At 41.4% G+C, this 19,142-nt stretch overlaps 1 protein-coding gene across 2 annotated transcripts; it reads left to right on the top strand.

The window, feature by feature from the left end:
• The first annotated feature begins 2,832 nt into the window (after window positions 1–2,832).
• Window positions 2,833–17,400, top strand: BCL10 (BCL10 immune signaling adaptor). Of its 2 annotated transcripts, XM_077333137.1 has the most exons (4): window positions 2,853–2,996; window positions 3,973–4,107; window positions 10,879–11,167; window positions 14,544–17,400. In XM_077333137.1, exons 2-4 carry the CDS (start codon window positions 4,045–4,047, stop codon window positions 14,906–14,908), a joined length of 717 nt encoding a protein of 238 aa, XP_077189252.1. In that variant the 5' UTR covers window positions 2,853–2,996; window positions 3,973–4,044; the 3' UTR covers window positions 14,909–17,400. The 2 variants fall into 2 exon arrangements, with proteins under 2 accessions (XP_077189251.1, XP_077189252.1); XM_077333136.1 differs by lacking the exon at window positions 3,973–4,107 and having other exon boundaries at window positions 2,833–2,996.
• The last annotated feature ends 1,742 nt before the right edge of the window (window positions 17,401–19,142 follow it).

Raw genomic sequence — 19,142 nt, forward strand, 5'->3', positions numbered from 1 at the left:
CTTTCCCTAATAATCTCTAGCACAGAATTTACTTGCCCTTTACACTACTAAGTACACTACTACTATATTTTCATTGAGCTATTCATAATGAACCCCCACAATCTCTTTTCTTGTGAGATACACGCAATAAAAAATCCACCAGCTTATATTGAAATTGAGGGTATTTTTACCCCAGAGTTCTGAGTAGAAATCAGATCTAAATAATTTAAAACAGATCCTCATGAATTCATTGAAACAAAATTTTAAATCATTAACTTGGTCTATGGCAGCACCACAAAAATCAGATTACAACAGAGAAATCATGGATCCGCTGCCTCATGGCACTGTCATAGCACAAAAACATGGTTCCAAAGAATGTCCCAATCTCAGCATCAAGTTACATATGTCTATAGTCACAGATTGCACCACAAATATCAATTAATCAGTATTTATTTACGATCATTCAGACCAAGCTTTGTGGTGCTATAGCAGTGCAAAAATCAAACATAGTTCCTCTAATTGCTCAGCAATGGAAGCATTTGGAACTACCTAAGGTGCCATCCTGGCTTGATAAACTCAGAGAACTGTACAGAATGGCCAAGCTGACAAACTTAGTAACTTAGTAAACAGGAGACTTTCAGATGAGTTCCAGTGTCACTGGCATTTTTATTTAGACTATATGAACAAGTAGATCTGAAAACAACTGAAGATAACGTTTCTGGCAACATTCTTCTGTATCTACTATTTTAAAATATATTTTAAACTAATAAATATTATTTAAAAATGAAACAGTTCCTCATGCATCCTTAAGATTTTCATGTCACCCCAAATTCACCATCAAATTCTTGTTTCCATAACCACAGATTGCACTACAAATATCATGCATCCACCACTTTCTGGCATCACGATGGCACAAAAAGATGGTTCCAAAGCATAGATCCTCATGAATTCACATGAATTCACAGGTGGGCAATTTTTCTGGTGTAGTCTGTGGCCAAGGACACAATCTGTGATGGAATACTGAATTTGGGGTGACCTAATGCAAAAAGAGCCTCTTGTGGCCCAGAGTGGTAAGGCAGCAGACACGCTGTCTGAAAGCTCTGCCCATGAGGTTGGGAGTTCAATCCCAGAAGCCGGCTCAAGCTTGACTCAGCTTTCCATCCTCACGAGGTCAGTAAAATGAGTACCCAGCTTGCTGGGGGGTAAACGGTAATGACTGGGGAAGGCACTGTCAAACCACCCCGTATTGAGTCTGCCATGAAAACGCTAGAGGGCGTCACCCCAAGAGTCAGACATGACCCTGTGCTTGCACAGGGGATACCTGTACCTTTAAATTTGATGCAAAAATCCTGAGGCTTTGAGATGATCCAGACTTTGGAACTCTTTTTGCACTGTGTTGGCTCCACAAATTGGTGAATATGTGCTTTTTGTTGTTCAAGCTTTGGCTGTGGACCAGATATATGATGTGATGATGAGTTTAGGGTGACCCAGTGTAAAAATCCTGAGGATCCCTGCTTAGGAACCATGTTTTTGCACTGTGGCAGTTCCTTGAAGCAGTGTATTTGTACTTTTTCTGGCATAATCTGTGACTATGGACATGAAACATGATTGGGTCATGAATTTCAAGTGACCAAAAGTACAAATCCTGAAGATCTTTGGGTATGATATATAATTTGATAGTGATTTTAGAGTGGAAAAACACAAAAATCCTGGGGATCCATGAGGATCTGTGTTTAGAACAATGTCCTTGCACCATAGGTAAAGGTATCCCCTGTGCAAGCACTGGATCATGTCTGACCCTTGGGGTGACGCCCTCCAGCGTTTTCATGGCAGACTCAATACGGGGTGGCTTGCTAGTGCCTTCCCCAGTCATTACCATTTACCCCCCAGCAAGCTGGGTACTCATTTGCACCATAGTGGCCCACAAGGGGGAGGCCGAAGAAACAGCATACCCCGCAGAAGACGGAGGATGACCCGCCACCACCAGCGCAGCCCCCACCACGGACTAAGAACACCTGGGTAGGCTGCAGCGCGGGGGGGGGGGGCACAACCAGCTAGCGCCCGCTGTATTGCAGTTACAGCGGGCTTAATTACTAGTTTGAGATAATCCGTGGCTACGGGCATGACATGTTTCAGTGTAGAAAATCATTAATTCAGGAGGATACATGCCTCAGATCCATGTTCTTGAGCTATTGCTGTGCTCCAAAGTACTGGATTTATGGTTTTTAACGTTCAGCCGGTGGTCTTGGATTTGACATGTGATTTGATACTGGATTTGGGGGAGTTCGGTGAAATAAACTAGAGGATCCCTGTGGATTCGGCTTATACTCTTTCCCCTTACCCCAAAATACCTCAGTTTACGTTTACAATCGTTATTGTTACGGTATATATGGCACTTTGCAGTTTCATAAACCAAAAGGAGGCTAGTCTCTACCCCCAAGGAATTCACAATCTGAAGTAGGCACTGGGGGAAACAACGCGGAGACGCAAGAGGCAGCGACGGAGGTACACGAACGTATTTGCAGTTCTCGGCCAATGCTGAAGAGGGGTTCAGCCGTGGCGCAAGATCCCAAGGCAATCCTATACTCAAAGTTATTCAAGTCTGTTATTCCTGCAACAACTCGGTAGCCTGCAACTTCTCGTATCCATAATAGGACGGCTTAAAGTTATATTTCACTGCTGAGGCCTTGGGCGTTTTTCGCCGCAAAACATAATCGCGACCAGAAGCAGATCTCCGCACCTAAGAGCGGCCACGGCGAGCTCTACTTCCCTTCGCCAGCAGCCTTGCGCACGCGCAGCTCCCCCCCTCGAGCGCCTGAGCCCTCCCTGATGGGCGGGGCCAGAGTCGCCTGCGCGCCGGAAGCGGCGGGCCCTTTGCCTGGGCGCCCGGCTGCGGGAGGAGGGCCGCGCTCTGCTTTTGTCTCCGGGCTTCCGTCATGGCGGGCTGCGGGGGGCCGGCGGCGACGATGGCCGAGAGGTCGCTCACCGACGATGAGATGGCGGAGGTGAAGAAAGAAGTAAGAGGCGAGGGGCTGTGGCCGCCGCCGTTCCGTGGCCTGGCGAGGGGAGGAAGTCTAACCCGGGGGGGGTGTGTGTGGCTGGGCTGCGCTGCGCTGCGCTGCGCTGGGCTGGGCTGGGCTGGGCTGGGCTGGGCTAAGACGCCTATTCTCTTTAGGAGGAAGGAAGTCAAGGCAAGCCTACTTGCTGTAGCAAAACTGCCAGGCCGCAAGCCCCGAGGGGGTTCCTGCCCCTGTCAGCCTCGGAGGGGGAAATCCTGCCAGGTGTGGCTTTTCCTGTCGTTGCGGTTCTGCGCTGCACCTGGTGAAGTTCTGCCGTTTATGGAACTCTTGATTGATGATTGAAGAGGGGGGCCCGAGGGGAGGGGTCATTCAAAGCTGCTTCCTGATCCGTCGCGTAATTCCCACTTCATACTGTAGTTGTACCCCGAGAGAGGCTGCAACCTGTGCGGCAGTTCAAGAGGGGCAGCTGTGTTGAGGGGTTGTAGTAAACTTGTGGAGGGCCAGAACCCTGGTTCACGGAACCTGGAGTAAGTAAGGGCCACTGGACTTCTGTTTGGGGTCACCTGATGCGATTTGTCGTCTATTGTGTGAAAAGGCTAATTCCACTCCAAGGTTAGACAGCAAAGATGTAGGTGGGATTCACATAAAATTCTCTCTGCCTCAGCTGTGATTTTCCTATAAGAATTCCTCAAATTTTCCTTTGCATATCTGAAGTTGCCTCATTGTATTGAAATAAACGTTGTTAATCTTTAAGATGCTGTTGGACTAGTTCCTATGTGGTTGAAGAATGTAGTAGCTGCTGCTTGTCAGAGATAGTATTGGGCTAGAAGGACCAGTGGTCTGTTTTGCCTTGGGCAGATAGGTTCACATAGTGATGTTGGGCTTAATGGCTGGGGGAGAAGCAAATTCAGTGTATTGTTGGTGGAGGAGTGTCACTTTCTTTGACTCCTCTTTTCTCTTCCTCCTCCTTCAGCCTCCCATTCTGGATAATAAGTGAACAAAGAAAGGGTCTTATAGGGAGAGGGGATAATTAAGAGAGCCATGAATGCCTGCTAGCTGGTTTTGGATCGATGTACCTAGCAAAATTATCTGGAAACAGAGAAAGAAGGTAATGTATTTTAGGAAAATCCCTTCTTCCAAATCACTGGCAATGTTTAGAGTAAAGGTTAAAGGCATGTTAGAGACTTGGAAAAGCATCAGAGAGAACATCCATGAAATTGCATGGTTTTGATCCAGTTTACATATTTCTATGTAGGAGTTTCTCCTGGAGGGCTGATAGGAAATCCCCTATTTGTAGCTAAGTTATTGCCAGCCATGAGTCACTGAAAGTGGTTTTTTAGCTGATAATAGTCACCTCTTCCTCCTCCTTTTCTGTCTACAGAAGAGAAATGGTGTGTAGGCCTTAAATTATAAATCAAAGTATATAGTGATTTGTTGTGTATTTGTTCCCAGTGCCTATATTGTAATCTTGCTCAGAGAATGATGGCACTGATGTCACTTCCTCTGGAAAAACTGCATAAATCCCCCACTTCTCCAGTTTTAAGCACACAGTGGTTCTTCAACTTACTTGAAAATCATTTCTCTTTATAGGTTTGTTTAGCTTTACCAACCTCTGTTATTAACACCAGTCTATCAGATAGGCAGGACTTGGCATGACTTGAAAACCAGGAGGAATATTAAAAGCTGGTGTTCAGGTTAAGTGTAAATCTTGTCCATCAAACTGGTACATTAGTGCAGTGGTCCCCAACCTTTTTATCACCGGGGACCACTCAACGCCTTTTACTGAGGCCCGGTGGGGGGGGGGTAGTTTACTCCTCTACTCTCAACCACTGCCCCAACGCTCTCTGATCGCTGTGGTAATGTTTAAACATCCCTTCAAAATAAGATACAGACACGCCATAATAATGAACATAAGGGACATTTTGTTTTCATGGAAATTTTAACTCATGACAATGACAAATCAATGGGAACCCTGAACTTGTTTCTCTGCAACGAGATAGTCCCATCTGGGAGTGATGGGAGACAATGACACCCGAAGTGTGTTATAAAGGGCCGGGGGGGGGGGGAGAAGGCATCCTTCGGGGCCCACCTCCAATTAGTCGAAGGACCACATGTGGTCTGCGGCCCACAGGTTGGGGATCGCTACATTAGTGAATTATTCTTAAATCGGCACTTGAATCCAATCGGCACCTTTCCTCATCCCGGACAGAGCCCGCCCTAACTCCTCCCACCTAACTCCTCCCACTAAGCCATTATGGCTTTATTTAGTCCGCGGCGCCCGTGGTGCTGCGGGCTGTGTTAAGATGTTGCCCTGGTATCTCTGAAAGGCAACTTGTCTGCAATTATGGATCTTTCTATGCAGTGTAGGATTGTAGGAGAGACTTCTGGTTTACAAAAGATATTTAACCAAAAGACATGTCAAATGAATCAGGATGAATGTGTATTGACAGGGATGATGTAATAGCCTAGGTTATCCCAGGTATTAGCTTCCTACCTGTTGTGCTTGTATTTCCTGATTTTGTAGTGATCACAAAGACATTTTCAGAGTACAATATTAGAATTTTAGATCTGAGGACAAGTGCAGTGAGCAGCATAAAAGCAAGCAAGGCATGTCTTGTTCTACATCACATTAGTTGTTTCATAACTTAGAATTCTATAATTTATAAGTTAAGAATTCATAACTTAGAATTCTAACTTAGAATTCCAACAGCAACGTCAGCCAAATCTTAGGATACTGAAATCTGGAGACTGGAGCTATAAGTGGGTAGGACAGATCTTTCTGCAAACCTGAAAAGGGTCTCAAGTTTGCAGAAAAATGTGAAATGTAAAAAAGAAAAATTGGGTGGTTTAAAAAGTAAGAAAATGATCAAAGGAATGTCTGTAGCTTTAAACAACAGATTTCTTTAGTGACTGTTGCTAGATAAACACATTTCAGGCTGAGTTTCTTTGAGGGCATGGAGAGAGGACGGGGTCTTTCCCAGGCTTATTTTGGCCATTGAGAGAAGATTCATTGGGACTCGGCCTAATTAGGGTTGTCAGCTCCAGGTTGGGAAATTCATGGAGAATGGAAGTGTTACAAGAGGGGAAATGCCTCAGATGAATGTAATGCCATTGAGTCCACCCTCCAAAGCAGTCATTTTTCTCCTGGTAGACAGATCTCTGTTGTCTGGAATATGGTTGTAATTCTGGGAGATCTGTAGGTCCCACCCTAGGTTTGGCAGCAACCTCTGGGTGACTTGATACTACCTTACTTGGATGACTGAAGTAGGCCTGGATGCTTGGTACTGTTCAACAGCAGCCATCCTATAAAAGCTAGTGTGATACATCAGTTAGAGCTTCAGAGTAGGGTCTGCAAGACCCGGATTTGAATCTTCATCTTGTCGTGAATGTTGACTTTGATTTTGGATCAGTCACAAACTCTCAGCTTACCCTACCTCATAGGGTTGTCTTGTTAAAAAGGAGGAGAGGAGACTAATGTAAGCTGCTTTGGTTCCCCCTGTGGAGAAAGGTCATAATTTTCATGGGTAGAGGCTGCAGAAAGGGACACAATGGAAAGCTGAAAATAGAAGGGCAGATCAAGGTGCATAGGATGCTGGTTGGGAAGAACATACTGTTACCAACTGTAGATTGGGAAATTCTTGGAAATTTGAAGGGTGCGGTTGGAGGAGAAGAGGACCTGCAGACAGGTATAATGCTGCAGATTCCACCCTCCTGTGCAGCCATTTCTTCCAGGGGAACTAGTGTTGTCAGCCTCCATGAGGACTAGATAGAGATTGCCTAGAATTACAGCTGCTCACCAGACGATGGCGATCAGTTCCCCTGGAGAAAAAAGCTGCTTTGGAGGATGGAACCTATGGCATTATACCCCAATGAGGTTGCTTCCCTTCCCAAGGTGCCACCTCCAAATCCCCAGGAATTTCCCATCCAGGAACTGGTAACCCTAAGGGGAATGGATCTCCATTGTTGAGAGCTCTGCTGTGATTCCTGAAGATCCAGCACCATTACTGTTGCATTGTGTGAGATGGAAACAAATGGGTGGCTGAGAGAGTGATGGGGCAGAAAAAGCAGAGGAAATGACAGGCATGGAGGAGAAAGAAAGAGTAAGTGAACAAATGGCAGGAGAGAGAAAGAGTGAGAGACAGAAGTAGGGGAAGAGGAGAGGAAACAAAGGCGGGGGTTTCTTGTCGGTCCCTATTTGTTTATATCTAATTTTGAATATGGCCCCATAGTGCAGATTTTTAAAGTTTGGAAACCTTGAGGTATGCAGAAAAATCCCAAAACTTTTTAAAAATGGGAATAGGCAGAAATTCTACCTTGTTTTCAGCTCCAAGCCTTGCCGTCACCGGCCAAGTGATAGTATGTGATTGGGTCTAGGTTTGAAACAAGGTATATCCTGCATGCTTCCTTTTCCAAGTCTTCCCCTTGCAGTGGCTGCCTGTGGAGTGGAGCTTGGAATAGAAAGAGCAGCTTCAAGTCTAGCTTCTCCCCTCCTTACCTGGCTGCTTATTGCAGTGAAGGCATAGCAGGGGAGTGGAGAATGGGATGTCCTTATCAACCTGTTTTATAAATACTGGTTTAATGAGATCTTTAACTTTATTAAGCTCAACCACCACAGAATTAAAATGTCTTTGGATGGATATATATATTTTTAAAAAATGGAATGCATTTTAGAGAAAATGCAGTTTCTTGGTTCAGTTTGGCTTGCAAATAACTATTTGTGACAACATGCCACATTTCCTTAGCTGCTGACTCACCCCATATCTCCTCCTCCACACCATTGGAGATCTTTATGAAATACTAGGGTGAGCAATATGTGCTGTACCCATAGCACCATCCAGCCTACAACATTTTATGTCGGGTACACATGCAGTGCACTCTTTTTTCTGGGTTACATATCAGTAGCTCAGTGAGTAGAACAGAGTAAGACAGCCATACAGTCTTTATAGCTTAGCCCTGTGAACACCCTCTAGTAGCCCATGCACACCTCTGTCTCAAGGGCAGTGTTTCATAACACAGTGAATGTCTCAAACTTGGAGACTGAAACCACATGCAAACACTGACCATTCCAAATCAGTTTTCATCATTCCATGATCTCAAGCCTCATTTTGCTAGCTTTCTACATGGACTATTATTTGTAGTTTTTTAAAATATTAACATGTTTGTCAGGCACTATTAGACAGATCTTTAGATACTCAAAACAGTGAAAGCAAATGTTGAAATTCACAATACTTTTGAGACTTCCTGCAGCATTTCCACCCCCTCCCCCTCAGGATTAGACTGTGCGCAGCAGTTTCCATAGTATTTCTCATCTTTTCATATGTTGATAAGCACCAAATGGGCATTCACTGTGACAATGTATGTCTGATTAGCTGGTAAGAATTATGAGCTCAGGAGCTTATGCAAAATCTGGAAAATACAAGTCTTGAAACTAAAACTCTGAAAGCACGGATTCTATTCAGCGTAATGTAATTAAATCTGGAAAATCTGGTGCCATATGTTCAGCCAAAGCAAAATAGCAAATTAAGGCCTTGTTGATATGAAATATTTCTATGGCATTAAGCAATGTCAACTGCATTAGTTGTCCACACAGTTCACTGTAAATTTATAGCAAGCAGTGGTGGTATGTGATACAAACAGATGTGTGGTCAAAAAAATGTCCGGTGCTGTATTTTTCAGCGGAAAACTTTGCCATTTTAAAATTCATTGTTTCGTAAAACTAGTAACAATGAATCAATGCCATCACCAAAATAATATTGGGCATTCTTGGCAGGCTTAAATTTGCTATATGATTATCCTCCACAGATATGGATAGATTGATATTGGTTTATAGATTGGGACAGGATAAAACCATGAATACACCTAGTAAGCCAAGTTTATAATCTTTAAACCGCCCGTGGCGCCGCGGGCGCTACGGACTAAATAAAAGGCTAAGGGGTTCTAGGGCGGGATGTGTCCGTGATGAGGAAGGGTCCGGATTGGACCCTTCCTCCGGACAGATTCCCAGCAACTGCAAGCTGCGCACAGCGCGGCTCGCAGTTGCTCCCTTTGCCGCTGGCCTCGCGCGTTGGAGGCGCAAAGCACCTCCGACGCGTCAGGCCGCCCGCAAGGTAGCCCCCGGCAGCTGCACGGAGCCCCTGGCAGCCCGCCGCCCGAGTGAGCCCCCGGCAGTCGGAGCTGCCAAAGACCCGCCCACAATTCAACATGGCCACCGCGGAGGAGCCGAGGACACCCCGGCGCTGCCGCCCGCCCTCGACGACGCCTCCAGAATAAGGTGCCCTTCCTTCCCGCGCGCTGCCCTGTCCCTCCCTCTGCCCCCACATTCTAGCGCCCATTGTATTTGGTTTACAATGGGCTCTTTTCCTAGTTGAGTTATAAATCCATCTGAATTCCTTATTTCAATGTCTCCTCTCACACCATAGAAGATGAGTAGTTTAAGAGAAGCTACTCAGGACAGTGAAACTGACATGCACAGTAAAACCGCCCTGAGCCTCCAGGGAGGGCAGTATATAAATGTAATAAATAAATAAAATAAATAACTCCATGGGAAAGAGTTAAATTCTATTGAAACAGATGAGTGGACTACCACATCCATGGCCTATCATGCACAGTGCTTTGTGTGTGCTAAAATTAGTCTTAACAGTTCTCAGTGTTTTAAGTTTTTTCCTAATTTAATGTAAAGGAAATATGTAATTCTGCATTATCTTTTAATTTTAAAAAGTATTTAGAAATAAATAAATTGTTGAATTACATTAGAGATAAATTGTTGAATTATACTAACATTTAAACCATATTTTATTTATTTATTTTCTAATAAATATTTTAGTTCAAGTATTTGTTGCTAATGGGACATAGGATATAACATAGGGTGATTTAATTTTATTTATTATATATATATGTATGTCAAAAAAAGATGTTAGATTGGATCATACTCTGTTTAGTGTGATAGCCAAATGGCCAAATTAGGGTTCTTTTGCCCAGCCCCAATGAATCACACTGTGATAAAAACCTTTTTATATTTTTACTGCAGAAGAAATATAGACACAGAAGAGTTCCTAAATCTGTGCAGAGAACAATAGGATTACATAGTGCTAAATACACTTTCATTGGAGGTGGGAAGAGATGATGCCTTGCAGGATGAGCCAATAGCCCGGGGTCTCTACCTCCCTGCTCCACCTCCCGGGAACACCCTACAGCCCTTATACCAGCCTTCCAGGAACTGCTGACAGGTCCAGAAAGCTGCTCGCATGTTTTACCCCCAATATCTAATTGTTTACATAAACAGTAGTGACACACTCCTTTTCCATTTCTCTGGTCTTGAGAAGGACTATCTCAGCTATAAAATAAACTTTGGTTTTGTGAGAAAGTTTATCAAAAACTACATTCCAGAGAGGAACAGGCCGTTTTCTCTGCCTGGTAAAAACCAAAGACTTGAACCAGGACAGGATGTATAATTAAAGCCAAAAATACCTATATGATCATTCTGAAGGTTGCAATCATTTTCTTAACCACCAGCCCGTCAAGGGCAGCAACATTTATTTATCTACATCCTGGGTAAAGATATTTCAGTGTGAATGACATATTAGTTTAATACTTAATATTTTGGTTGTACTCTAAATACCTAACTTAAATTTTTTCATTCCTTAAACAGAATTATGAGGTAGGACCACCTAGTGAATTCCTAGTTGAACTAAATTTTAATTTGTAGATTTGTTCTGTGCGCTAAGTACTGAACTGTGCTGATTGCTAAATGAAACTATTAATCAAGTTTTGCGTATTGTTTAAATATTATATTTGTCATTTATAGTTGTCTTAAATAAAAACAATACAGATTAGTAAATATAGTACAAGTTTTGCAAATACTCTCTTTTCTTTGTGCCAGGTCTTGGAACAGTTGCGTCGCTACCTCTGTGAGAAAATAATTGCAGAAAGGCATTTTGATTATCTGCGTTCAAAGAAGATACTCAGTCGAGAGGACACTGAAGAAATCTCTTGCCGAGCCTCAAGCAGGAAAAAGGCTGGGAAACTGCTGGATTACTTAGCAGAACATCCAAAAGGACTAGATGCTTTGATAGAATCTATTAGATTAGAAAGAACACAGAACTTCCTGTTACAAAAGATAACTGATGCCATCTTGAAAGCAAAAATTGAAAAACTTGAAGGCCTTAAAGGTAATAACTCAGAATTACTTAACCCAAAAGCCTTGTACAGATTAGTAAATTTGCAGCTGAATTTCTTGCAGAAATAAACTTCAGTACCTTCAGGTAAATGAATCCAATTATGGCCAGATTTTGCTTTCAGTTGCAATAGATTTAGTATTCTCTATATGTAGGATTAAAAAAATGGAGGATGTTAGGTAATGGCCATTTGCAGGAAAATAGGTTATTTGAAAACGATTATATATGTGTGCATGTGTGTTTCTAGGGGGCAGGGGATGTATGTATAAGGATTGGAGAGCTCTCCTGCGACTGAACTTGCTCAAATATCTGAACAGCCTTTTGGGATTATCTTAAATTCACTCTTATCCTGGATGACAGAAATCTTGGCACAAATTGCTTTTTACCACAATGAACAAATGTTGACATTGACGACATGATAGAATTGCTATTTACATTGCATATATATCGTGAAATCTTTCAGTTGAAGCAAAATGTAGAAAATCTGATGTATGCATTTATTTTCCAAATCATAGGTTCAATATCAAGATGTTTTTTTTTAAAAAATATATCCTGCTTCATTATGTCTATGAATGTGTATACTTCATCTGTAAGTTAAACTTTTCATTTACTATGTCAGCACTTAAAAGGGTGTATGAGCTTTAAAAAAATGTGCATGCTACTTCCACATTCAGAAAGATCAGGCAAAAGTTTTCTGTGTTTAAACACAAGGGAAACAGTAAGTTGCCATTGATCTAAAGAAGAAGAGTTGGTTCTTATATGCCACTTTTCTCTACCCGAAGGAGTCTCAAAGCGGTTTACTTTGGAAGCCTTTCCTTTCCTCTCCCCACAACAGATGCCCTGTGAGGTAGGTGGGGCTGAGAGAGTCCTGATATTACTGCTTGGTCAGAACAACTTTTATCAGGTCACCCAGCTGGTTGCATGTGGGGGAGCGCGGAATCAAACGCGGCTTGCCTGATTTGAAATCGGCACTCCTAATCGCTATACCAAGCTGGCTCTTACCAGGCTTGTGCATGTTTTTACCTTGTAGAAAAATTAGATTTCAGATACAAAGTTAGGGAATTTGGGCAGGAGATAGAGTTCTGAACTGCAGATCACATTATTCATTTTGAAATTTAGTGTGCACTGCTTGGTTACTTGCTTATTCCAGATCTTGTTTGTTTTTTTATCACTTACAAAAAAGCAAGTGATTGTCCTCCAGGTTATTGGATCAATAGAAGTCGTACTTGAAAAAAAAATTACTTCCAGTTAATACAATTAATTTTCTCCCTTTGAATTGACTAAGCCCCAATAAAGTGGTATTCACATTTGATACTACATAAGTAGCCACCACGTCAATTTTACATTAGGGTTTTTTTTTTTGTTAAAAGGTGCCATGATTTCATGTATTTAATGATTTTAACAATGCTTCTGCCCCATAACTTAACGTATGTTCATCTTTTTTTTTTAAGGGTGGTTGAGAGGTTAGTGTCAGACTAGAATATGAGAGAACCGAAAAGGTTGAGGGGTAACAATGTATTAACCTATATTAAATAAACAGTTTATTTAAAAGAGCTCAATAACTTAAAAATATTTAAAAACCATAAAAAAAAAACATATGCTATAGGTCATACATATATCTAGCATATACACAAGTAGTGCAAGATCAGGAGCAAGAGGTGATACACTTCTTTTGCAAATGTTTTATGACCTGCATTGATTGGTTTGCAGCATACCGTCTTGGGAATAGTGTCACCTCTAGCTCCAGATCATGTACACAGAGAGATGAAGAGTTTGATTTACTGCCACCCAGGGGAGATTACAGATAGACGGCTGTTGAAAAATGTGCCTGGTGTACAACAACTAGCAAATTGTACATCCGGGAAAATGCAAAAGCATTCAACTTAAGTAAAGATTCCCCCCCCCCCCAGTGAAAAAAGAATTCTTATACTTGTATTTGTGTGTGATTGTATTGATCCCTGATGCAGATCTCACAGATCAAAACACGAGGTCAAAGTCATTTGTCCTATTGGTGTATACATTAGACTGATATATGTGTGACCTATAGTAAAAGAAGTGTTCCCTTTTATGTTTTAAAATATATTTTTTAATTACCTTGAGCTTTGTTAAATAAATTGATAATTTAATATACTTTTATACATTTTCATCCTTCATCCTTTTTGGTTCTCATCTGTTTTTCAGGTTGTGTTTTTTGTTTTCCCTTTTTTGTTGTTCAAACTCTTACACTGCTATCAGATTATTTGGGCCAGTCGAAATCTTAGCCAAACCTACTTTACGGGGTGTTTGTGAGGATAAAATGGAGGAGCTAAGGAAGATGCTGCAAACTGTTTTGGGTTCATATTGCAGAGAAAAGCAGAGTATAAATATCTAAATAAATACTTAGAGAAGTTTCAAATGGGTAGCCGTGTTGGTCTGTAGTAGCACAACAAAATCAGAACCCAGTGGTACCTTTAAGACCAACAAAGATCATAGTTTGTTTGCTGTGTGTGTGTTTTTTTCTTTTCCTGTGTGCATGGTAAGCAGCAGTAGTGTACTAGCCCCACCCTTCACCCAGCAAGCTGACCATGAATTTCTTTGCCACCATGGCATCCCTTGACCCTCTTTTTGTTTGCCAAGCCTAACTAATTTGCATTGCTTTTATGTTTTAAAAGTTGACACTTTCAGAATACGGACGGGAATGTTAAGTTTTGGAACCTATTTTGTGCACTAGTGAAATTGGTAGCATGTCATTCTTCATATTTCCTTAATGGTGAAAATAGAATCATAGAATTGGAAGGGGCCATACAGGCCATCTAGTCCAACATCCTGCTTAATACAGGATCAGCCTAAAATGAGAAATATGTTTGTTAATTTGTTAATTCACATTAAAGAGTAACTCTACGGTGCCCAAGCCTATTGACTTCAGCAGGCATAGAATGGTATAACTGCTTAGGATTGCTCTGAAATTGCATCTTTTAGTCTTAGAAATAATGCATCTTAAGGCAGATGGTCAATTAAAAATCCAGCTGTCCTAGGACTGACATCCATGGAACTATGTGGAGAGCTTAGATTACACTGTAAGCTCCTCGAAGGTGTCTATTTTTTCAAGTCACTTTCAAGTCACTCCTTCAAGGAGAATGCTAGTGAATTTAAAGAATATATGCTTGACAAAAAAGTGAATGTCTACTTGCATACTTAAGAACCATCATGAAATTGACCTGAAATATGTGTGTAGTTTTTAATGTTTCTATTTAAGCTTGTGATGTTGCAAATAAAAATCCATTTTGCAAAACTTGCTAGATGATCCATAGTGTGCTGATATCTAACAATTTGTATGATTTTTTAAAACACAATGTTAATCATATGCCAATCTGATTTATTTCTTTTACAGAATTGAGCTGTAGCAACTGCCGGCCTTCACTACATGAACAAACAAACAATCTCTCTAGGTCACAGTCAAATGAATCTAATTTCTTTGAAAAACAAAAAGACCAAGAATGTACCTATATTCCGCATCCAGAAATGCTGAGTACATCTGCTTTTGTATCAGCTGCTTCCCTTTATTCAATGAACTTACCCATTACTGAAGTTGGAAATGCAGAAAACTCAGTTTTTTCAGCTGCCCTTCCTGGCCCTGGAGATCCTGGAGCACCATCTCTTCCTCCCCAGTTGCAAGATGAACAAGAGGAGATCTGTTCCACCTCCAGTGATAATCATTTTTTGCCTTTGAGATCCCGCTCGCTTCTCCCACAGTGAAAAAAGGGTTCCGTAACGAGTCTTAAATGGTAGTAATGCTGTGCAGAATGTCTTGAATAGTTTTATAAAAAAAGATTTTAAAAACTGAAATGACAATTAAGAATGCTGAGGAAAATTTGCTTTGAAAATAGTTCATTGAACCTGAAAAATATTTTAGGAAGTTGTGAAGCTGCTTATTTTCTCTAACATATTCCCACTGTTTATCCTGTTTCAATGATTGCCACTTAAATGCTTTTAAAGGTGCTTTTCTGTATTCAGGTAGGAAAAATGATGCTTGGATGATTTTAAAAGATTTTACATTTACAGAGTTTTTCAGCTTTTCTAAAACTGCTATACACATCTTCCTAAGCGAACATAACTTACCTGCCACAATAGCTCTTTACTCTAGTAATTCTTAGGACTTGCTTAAACATTTTAACTCCTGACAGCTTCCTTGAAGCTTCCCTAACAGGTACTATTCAACTGTTTAACACTGGGGTAGTCAAACTGTGGCCCTCCAAATGTCCATGGACTACAATTCCCATGAGCCCCTGCCAGCATTCGCTGGTTTAACCAGACGTTTCACACAGAAAGAAATCTATAGCTTTCTTCCCTTACTGCTATCAGCTTACATTGGAAGTTAGCTTTTACTTGTGCCTTATTAGTATACAACAATTAACTTCAGTCTGGAAACAGCAACTGAATTTGCTGCAAAAAAGGCAGCAAATTTGCTTGAGCAGTAGACCAAGGTAAAGAAAAGAAACCCTTGACAGAGGTGCATTGATTGGTTTCCAGCAGCATTTTACTTCCATCTTGGATTGAGTATTTTGGGTCGTTATTATAACAACTGTGTACAGTATTTGCTGGCATATAAGACTACTTCCCCCCCCCCTGAAAAATATGCCTGCAAGTGGGGGGGGGGGTCGTCCTATATGCCGGGTGCACTTCAGTTGGGACATAGCTGTCCATAGTGGCCTCCCGATGCCTGCCCACCTCATTCTACATTCCATCCAGTATCGCACGGTATCCAGCGCGGCCAAGGCAGGTCATCAGCGTGGCTGTAGCGAGCATCAGCAGTGAGATGGGTGCCAGCCTTTTCGGCGTGACTGGCCTGTTCTGCTCGGTGGGAAGCAGCAGCGCTCCGGCCTGCCCCTTTTCTATGCAGAGCTCGCACCTGCGCACTTGCGCACTAGTGCCAGTCACAGGGAGCGAGCCAGAGGTGCTGTAGTCGTGCTGCGGTCATACAATGGTGACAATGACAGGTACTGTAATGTAATGTAATAAACTCTATATTTTGAGTAGAAATGTTGGGGGGTCGTCTTATACGCTGGCAAATACGGTATATCCAGAGTTTATTATTTGTAGCATTAACTGCTGTTTTTTTAAATATGACATCATCTGTTCTTTGCTCCCATTAAACTTCAAGGGGCATTAAAGTTGTACTTCGCAAGAGGTTGTAATGTAGTCAAATGGCAACAAATTTATAGGCACTGAATGTTGACACTTTCATAGTACTGTAATTATGATGCAGATGCTTCTTCATAGTGCTGAAAATAAGTAAAAGGTTTGATTCTTCTTTAATGCAGTTCTGCAGATCCAGTAAATCCTTTGTGGTACATTTTCCTCTTTACATTAAAATTTGACAGCAGGGGATCTCTGGATCATAACTTACCCTACACAGTCGCAAGGAGTGGAAGATCTCCCTCAATCATCTGAAGGAGTTCCTTGTGGCTGAGTCACTGGAAAAGGAGAGTATTGGGGAGGGAACTTCCATTGTACTACTGTAAAGCAGCTTACAGGATTTGCCCTGCTTCATTTTATTAATTATTTTCTAATTATTCTCCCACTGTACTGTGAACACGAGACTTAATTTTTATGTAAACATGCGTAACAATGGAAAGTTTGATATTATTTTAGAGGTCACAGGTTAGCACTATAATATTTCACCAATTTTTTAAAAATATTATCTTGCAGTAGTTGTATATCCACTATGTAAATCATAGGGAGATAGTCATGTGCCATGTATTGCTTGTTGAAGGCTTATCAAAAGGTAGCTGGCTTTTGATAGGGCCTCTGATATGCAATACTCTTTGCATTATTTTGTTTTGAATTGTTTTTGAGAAGTCAGATGTAAATGCCTTAATAGCCTGGTCCTATGCATGTTTATGCATAAGTAAGTCTCACTGGATTCAGTACAGCATTCTCACAGGTTAAGTAGGATTAAAACCTAATAAAGTTGCTTATGAGCATAACTGCTTAGTTGTATATGATGTGTTGGTCGATGGTTTGTGGAGTATTGGAGTTCTTCCGTAAGCTTTAAGTGTTCTGGTTTTCTCTTAAAGCTGTGACCATTTTTATTACAAATTTCTCTACCTCATAGCTTACCTCAATTAATTTAACAGGACATTCTTTATCTGATGTATTTGCTTATGCATTCACACAAGAGTGGGCTACTGCTTCCTACTGCTGGCTTAAGTATACTTTTGTGAATATTAAATACTATTATTATTTTGCTCTTTTCTGAGGTTTGATTATGTGGTTCCATATATACTCTGTAATCATACCATTAGTGTGCAACCTTGCTGTCATATGCAGTGGAGATGAGGATTCCCCAATGTGGTGCCTGCACGCACAGTGGTGCCTGCTAATATTCCCCTTGGCCCTCACCAAGCTGGTCAGAAAGTGAACGGAGCCATTGTAAGGCAGGACTTTTTATTGGCTTCCCTTATTCAAATGAAAGGGTCTTGCATGGGTCTGCAAAGTGAGGAGGGAAATACTGAATTAGGCTCCATCTCCTGTGACATTTTGGGGTGGCAGTCTTCACACATGGTCTCAAAATTCTTTTGGTAATCGCAGGCTAAAAAAGGTTGGGATCTCTGATGTTTATCTTTTTTAAAAACATTTGAAACTTGCAATTCTAAAACAAATACTTTTATAAAACTACTGAACTGTAAAAAATGATCTTTTGTTTGTATTTTTGTGCTAAATAGTTATCTCCCTTCCCAGATATTAACCATACATTTCCCCAAGTTCCATAAACTCCAGTTTAGGAAGAATTCATGTATAAGACATCATATTTACAAAATTTATATCCCAGCTTTCTGCCCTTACAAGAGCTGTCAATTTTAAACCTACATGATTATAACACCATTTAAATCAACCCACTTCCTTAGCAATACCTACTTAAGCCAATTTAAAATGAGGGGTTTTAAAAGTTAAAATACACACAAAACATAAAAACATTAGGAAGGGGGGATCATTGAGGGAATGCCATATTTTTAAAAAGTCTTCACACATTGGCTGAGGATGACCATAGAAAGGGGAGATTAATCTCCCTGGAGAGAATTCCATAGCCTTGGTGCCTTGACTGAGAAGGCCCTCTTCCAGGTTGCCACCCACTTAGTCTCAGAAGATGATGGCATCTGAGGCAGGGCCTCTGAAGTTGAAAGTAATGGTTTGACAGGTTCATGAGGATTAGGTTGGTCCTTCAGTTGTGTTGGTCCCAAATTATATAAGGCTTTGAAGGTCAAAACCAGTCTCTTGAATTGGAAACAAACAGGAAGCCAGTGTAGATGGGCTAAGGCAAGAGATATGGTCCCTACGACCCACTAATGTCAACTGGATGGGGGTCTAAGCAATTGCTTCAACCAGGAAAAGTTGGAATTGTCCATCAGTCATTCAGTCACGCTGCTCAAAAATGGAAAACTTAAGGGTTGGTTAATAATTACACCAGTTGTTTGGTCCAGCTTTGCTGCTGAGGCAAGCAGGATTATTTGCAGCTTCCACACAGCATCCTGTTCTCATGTATTCCCCCAAGTTTTTCTGTAATCTCATACCCAGCAAAGCTGTGATGACTGCTGTGTGCGTACAGTTTACGGGTGGCTGTCAAACCTTTGGTATAATGTTTGAGTGTGAGGCAAAATCTGTTATTCCTAGGTCTAGCAGCAGCCATATTGACAGTATGTAGGCCTGTATAAGTAAAGTTGCCTTGAATATTAAACAAAAGGATGAGTTTATATCTTGTTTTACGTCATTAGAATCTAGGTAACTAACAAAGCAACATATTGCAAAAACATGCAAGGCTTCCCAGAGCCTAAGGGGTGGGCAATATATATAAATATAATAAAATCAAAAGAGGGAAATAATTGACATCAAAATAAGAGAACAGTGAGAATGATGCCTCAGAGAATGTAAAACGTTATAGGGTATCTTTACAGGTGCAACCACTCACTTTTGCTTTCACTTTGCATTTTTC

This window comes from Paroedura picta, chromosome 4 (assembly GCF_049243985.1).
Source record: "Paroedura picta isolate Pp20150507F chromosome 4, Ppicta_v3.0, whole genome shotgun sequence".
In the NCBI taxonomy this organism is placed as follows: Eukaryota; Metazoa; Chordata; class Lepidosauria; order Squamata; family Gekkonidae; genus Paroedura; species Paroedura picta.

Coding starts and splice junctions, on each gene's coding strand:
- BCL10 (XM_077333136.1), top strand. CDS start 2,916: ATGGCGGGCTGCGGGGGGCCGGCGGCGACGATGGCCGAGAGGTCGCTC. Junction 2,997..10,878: donor TGGCGGAGGTGAAGAAAGAA/GTAAGAGGCGAG, acceptor TCTTTGTGCCAG/GTCTTGGAACAGTTGCGTCG. Junction 11,168..14,543: donor AAAACTTGAAGGCCTTAAAG/GTAATAACTCAG, acceptor TTTCTTTTACAG/AATTGAGCTGTAGCAACTGC.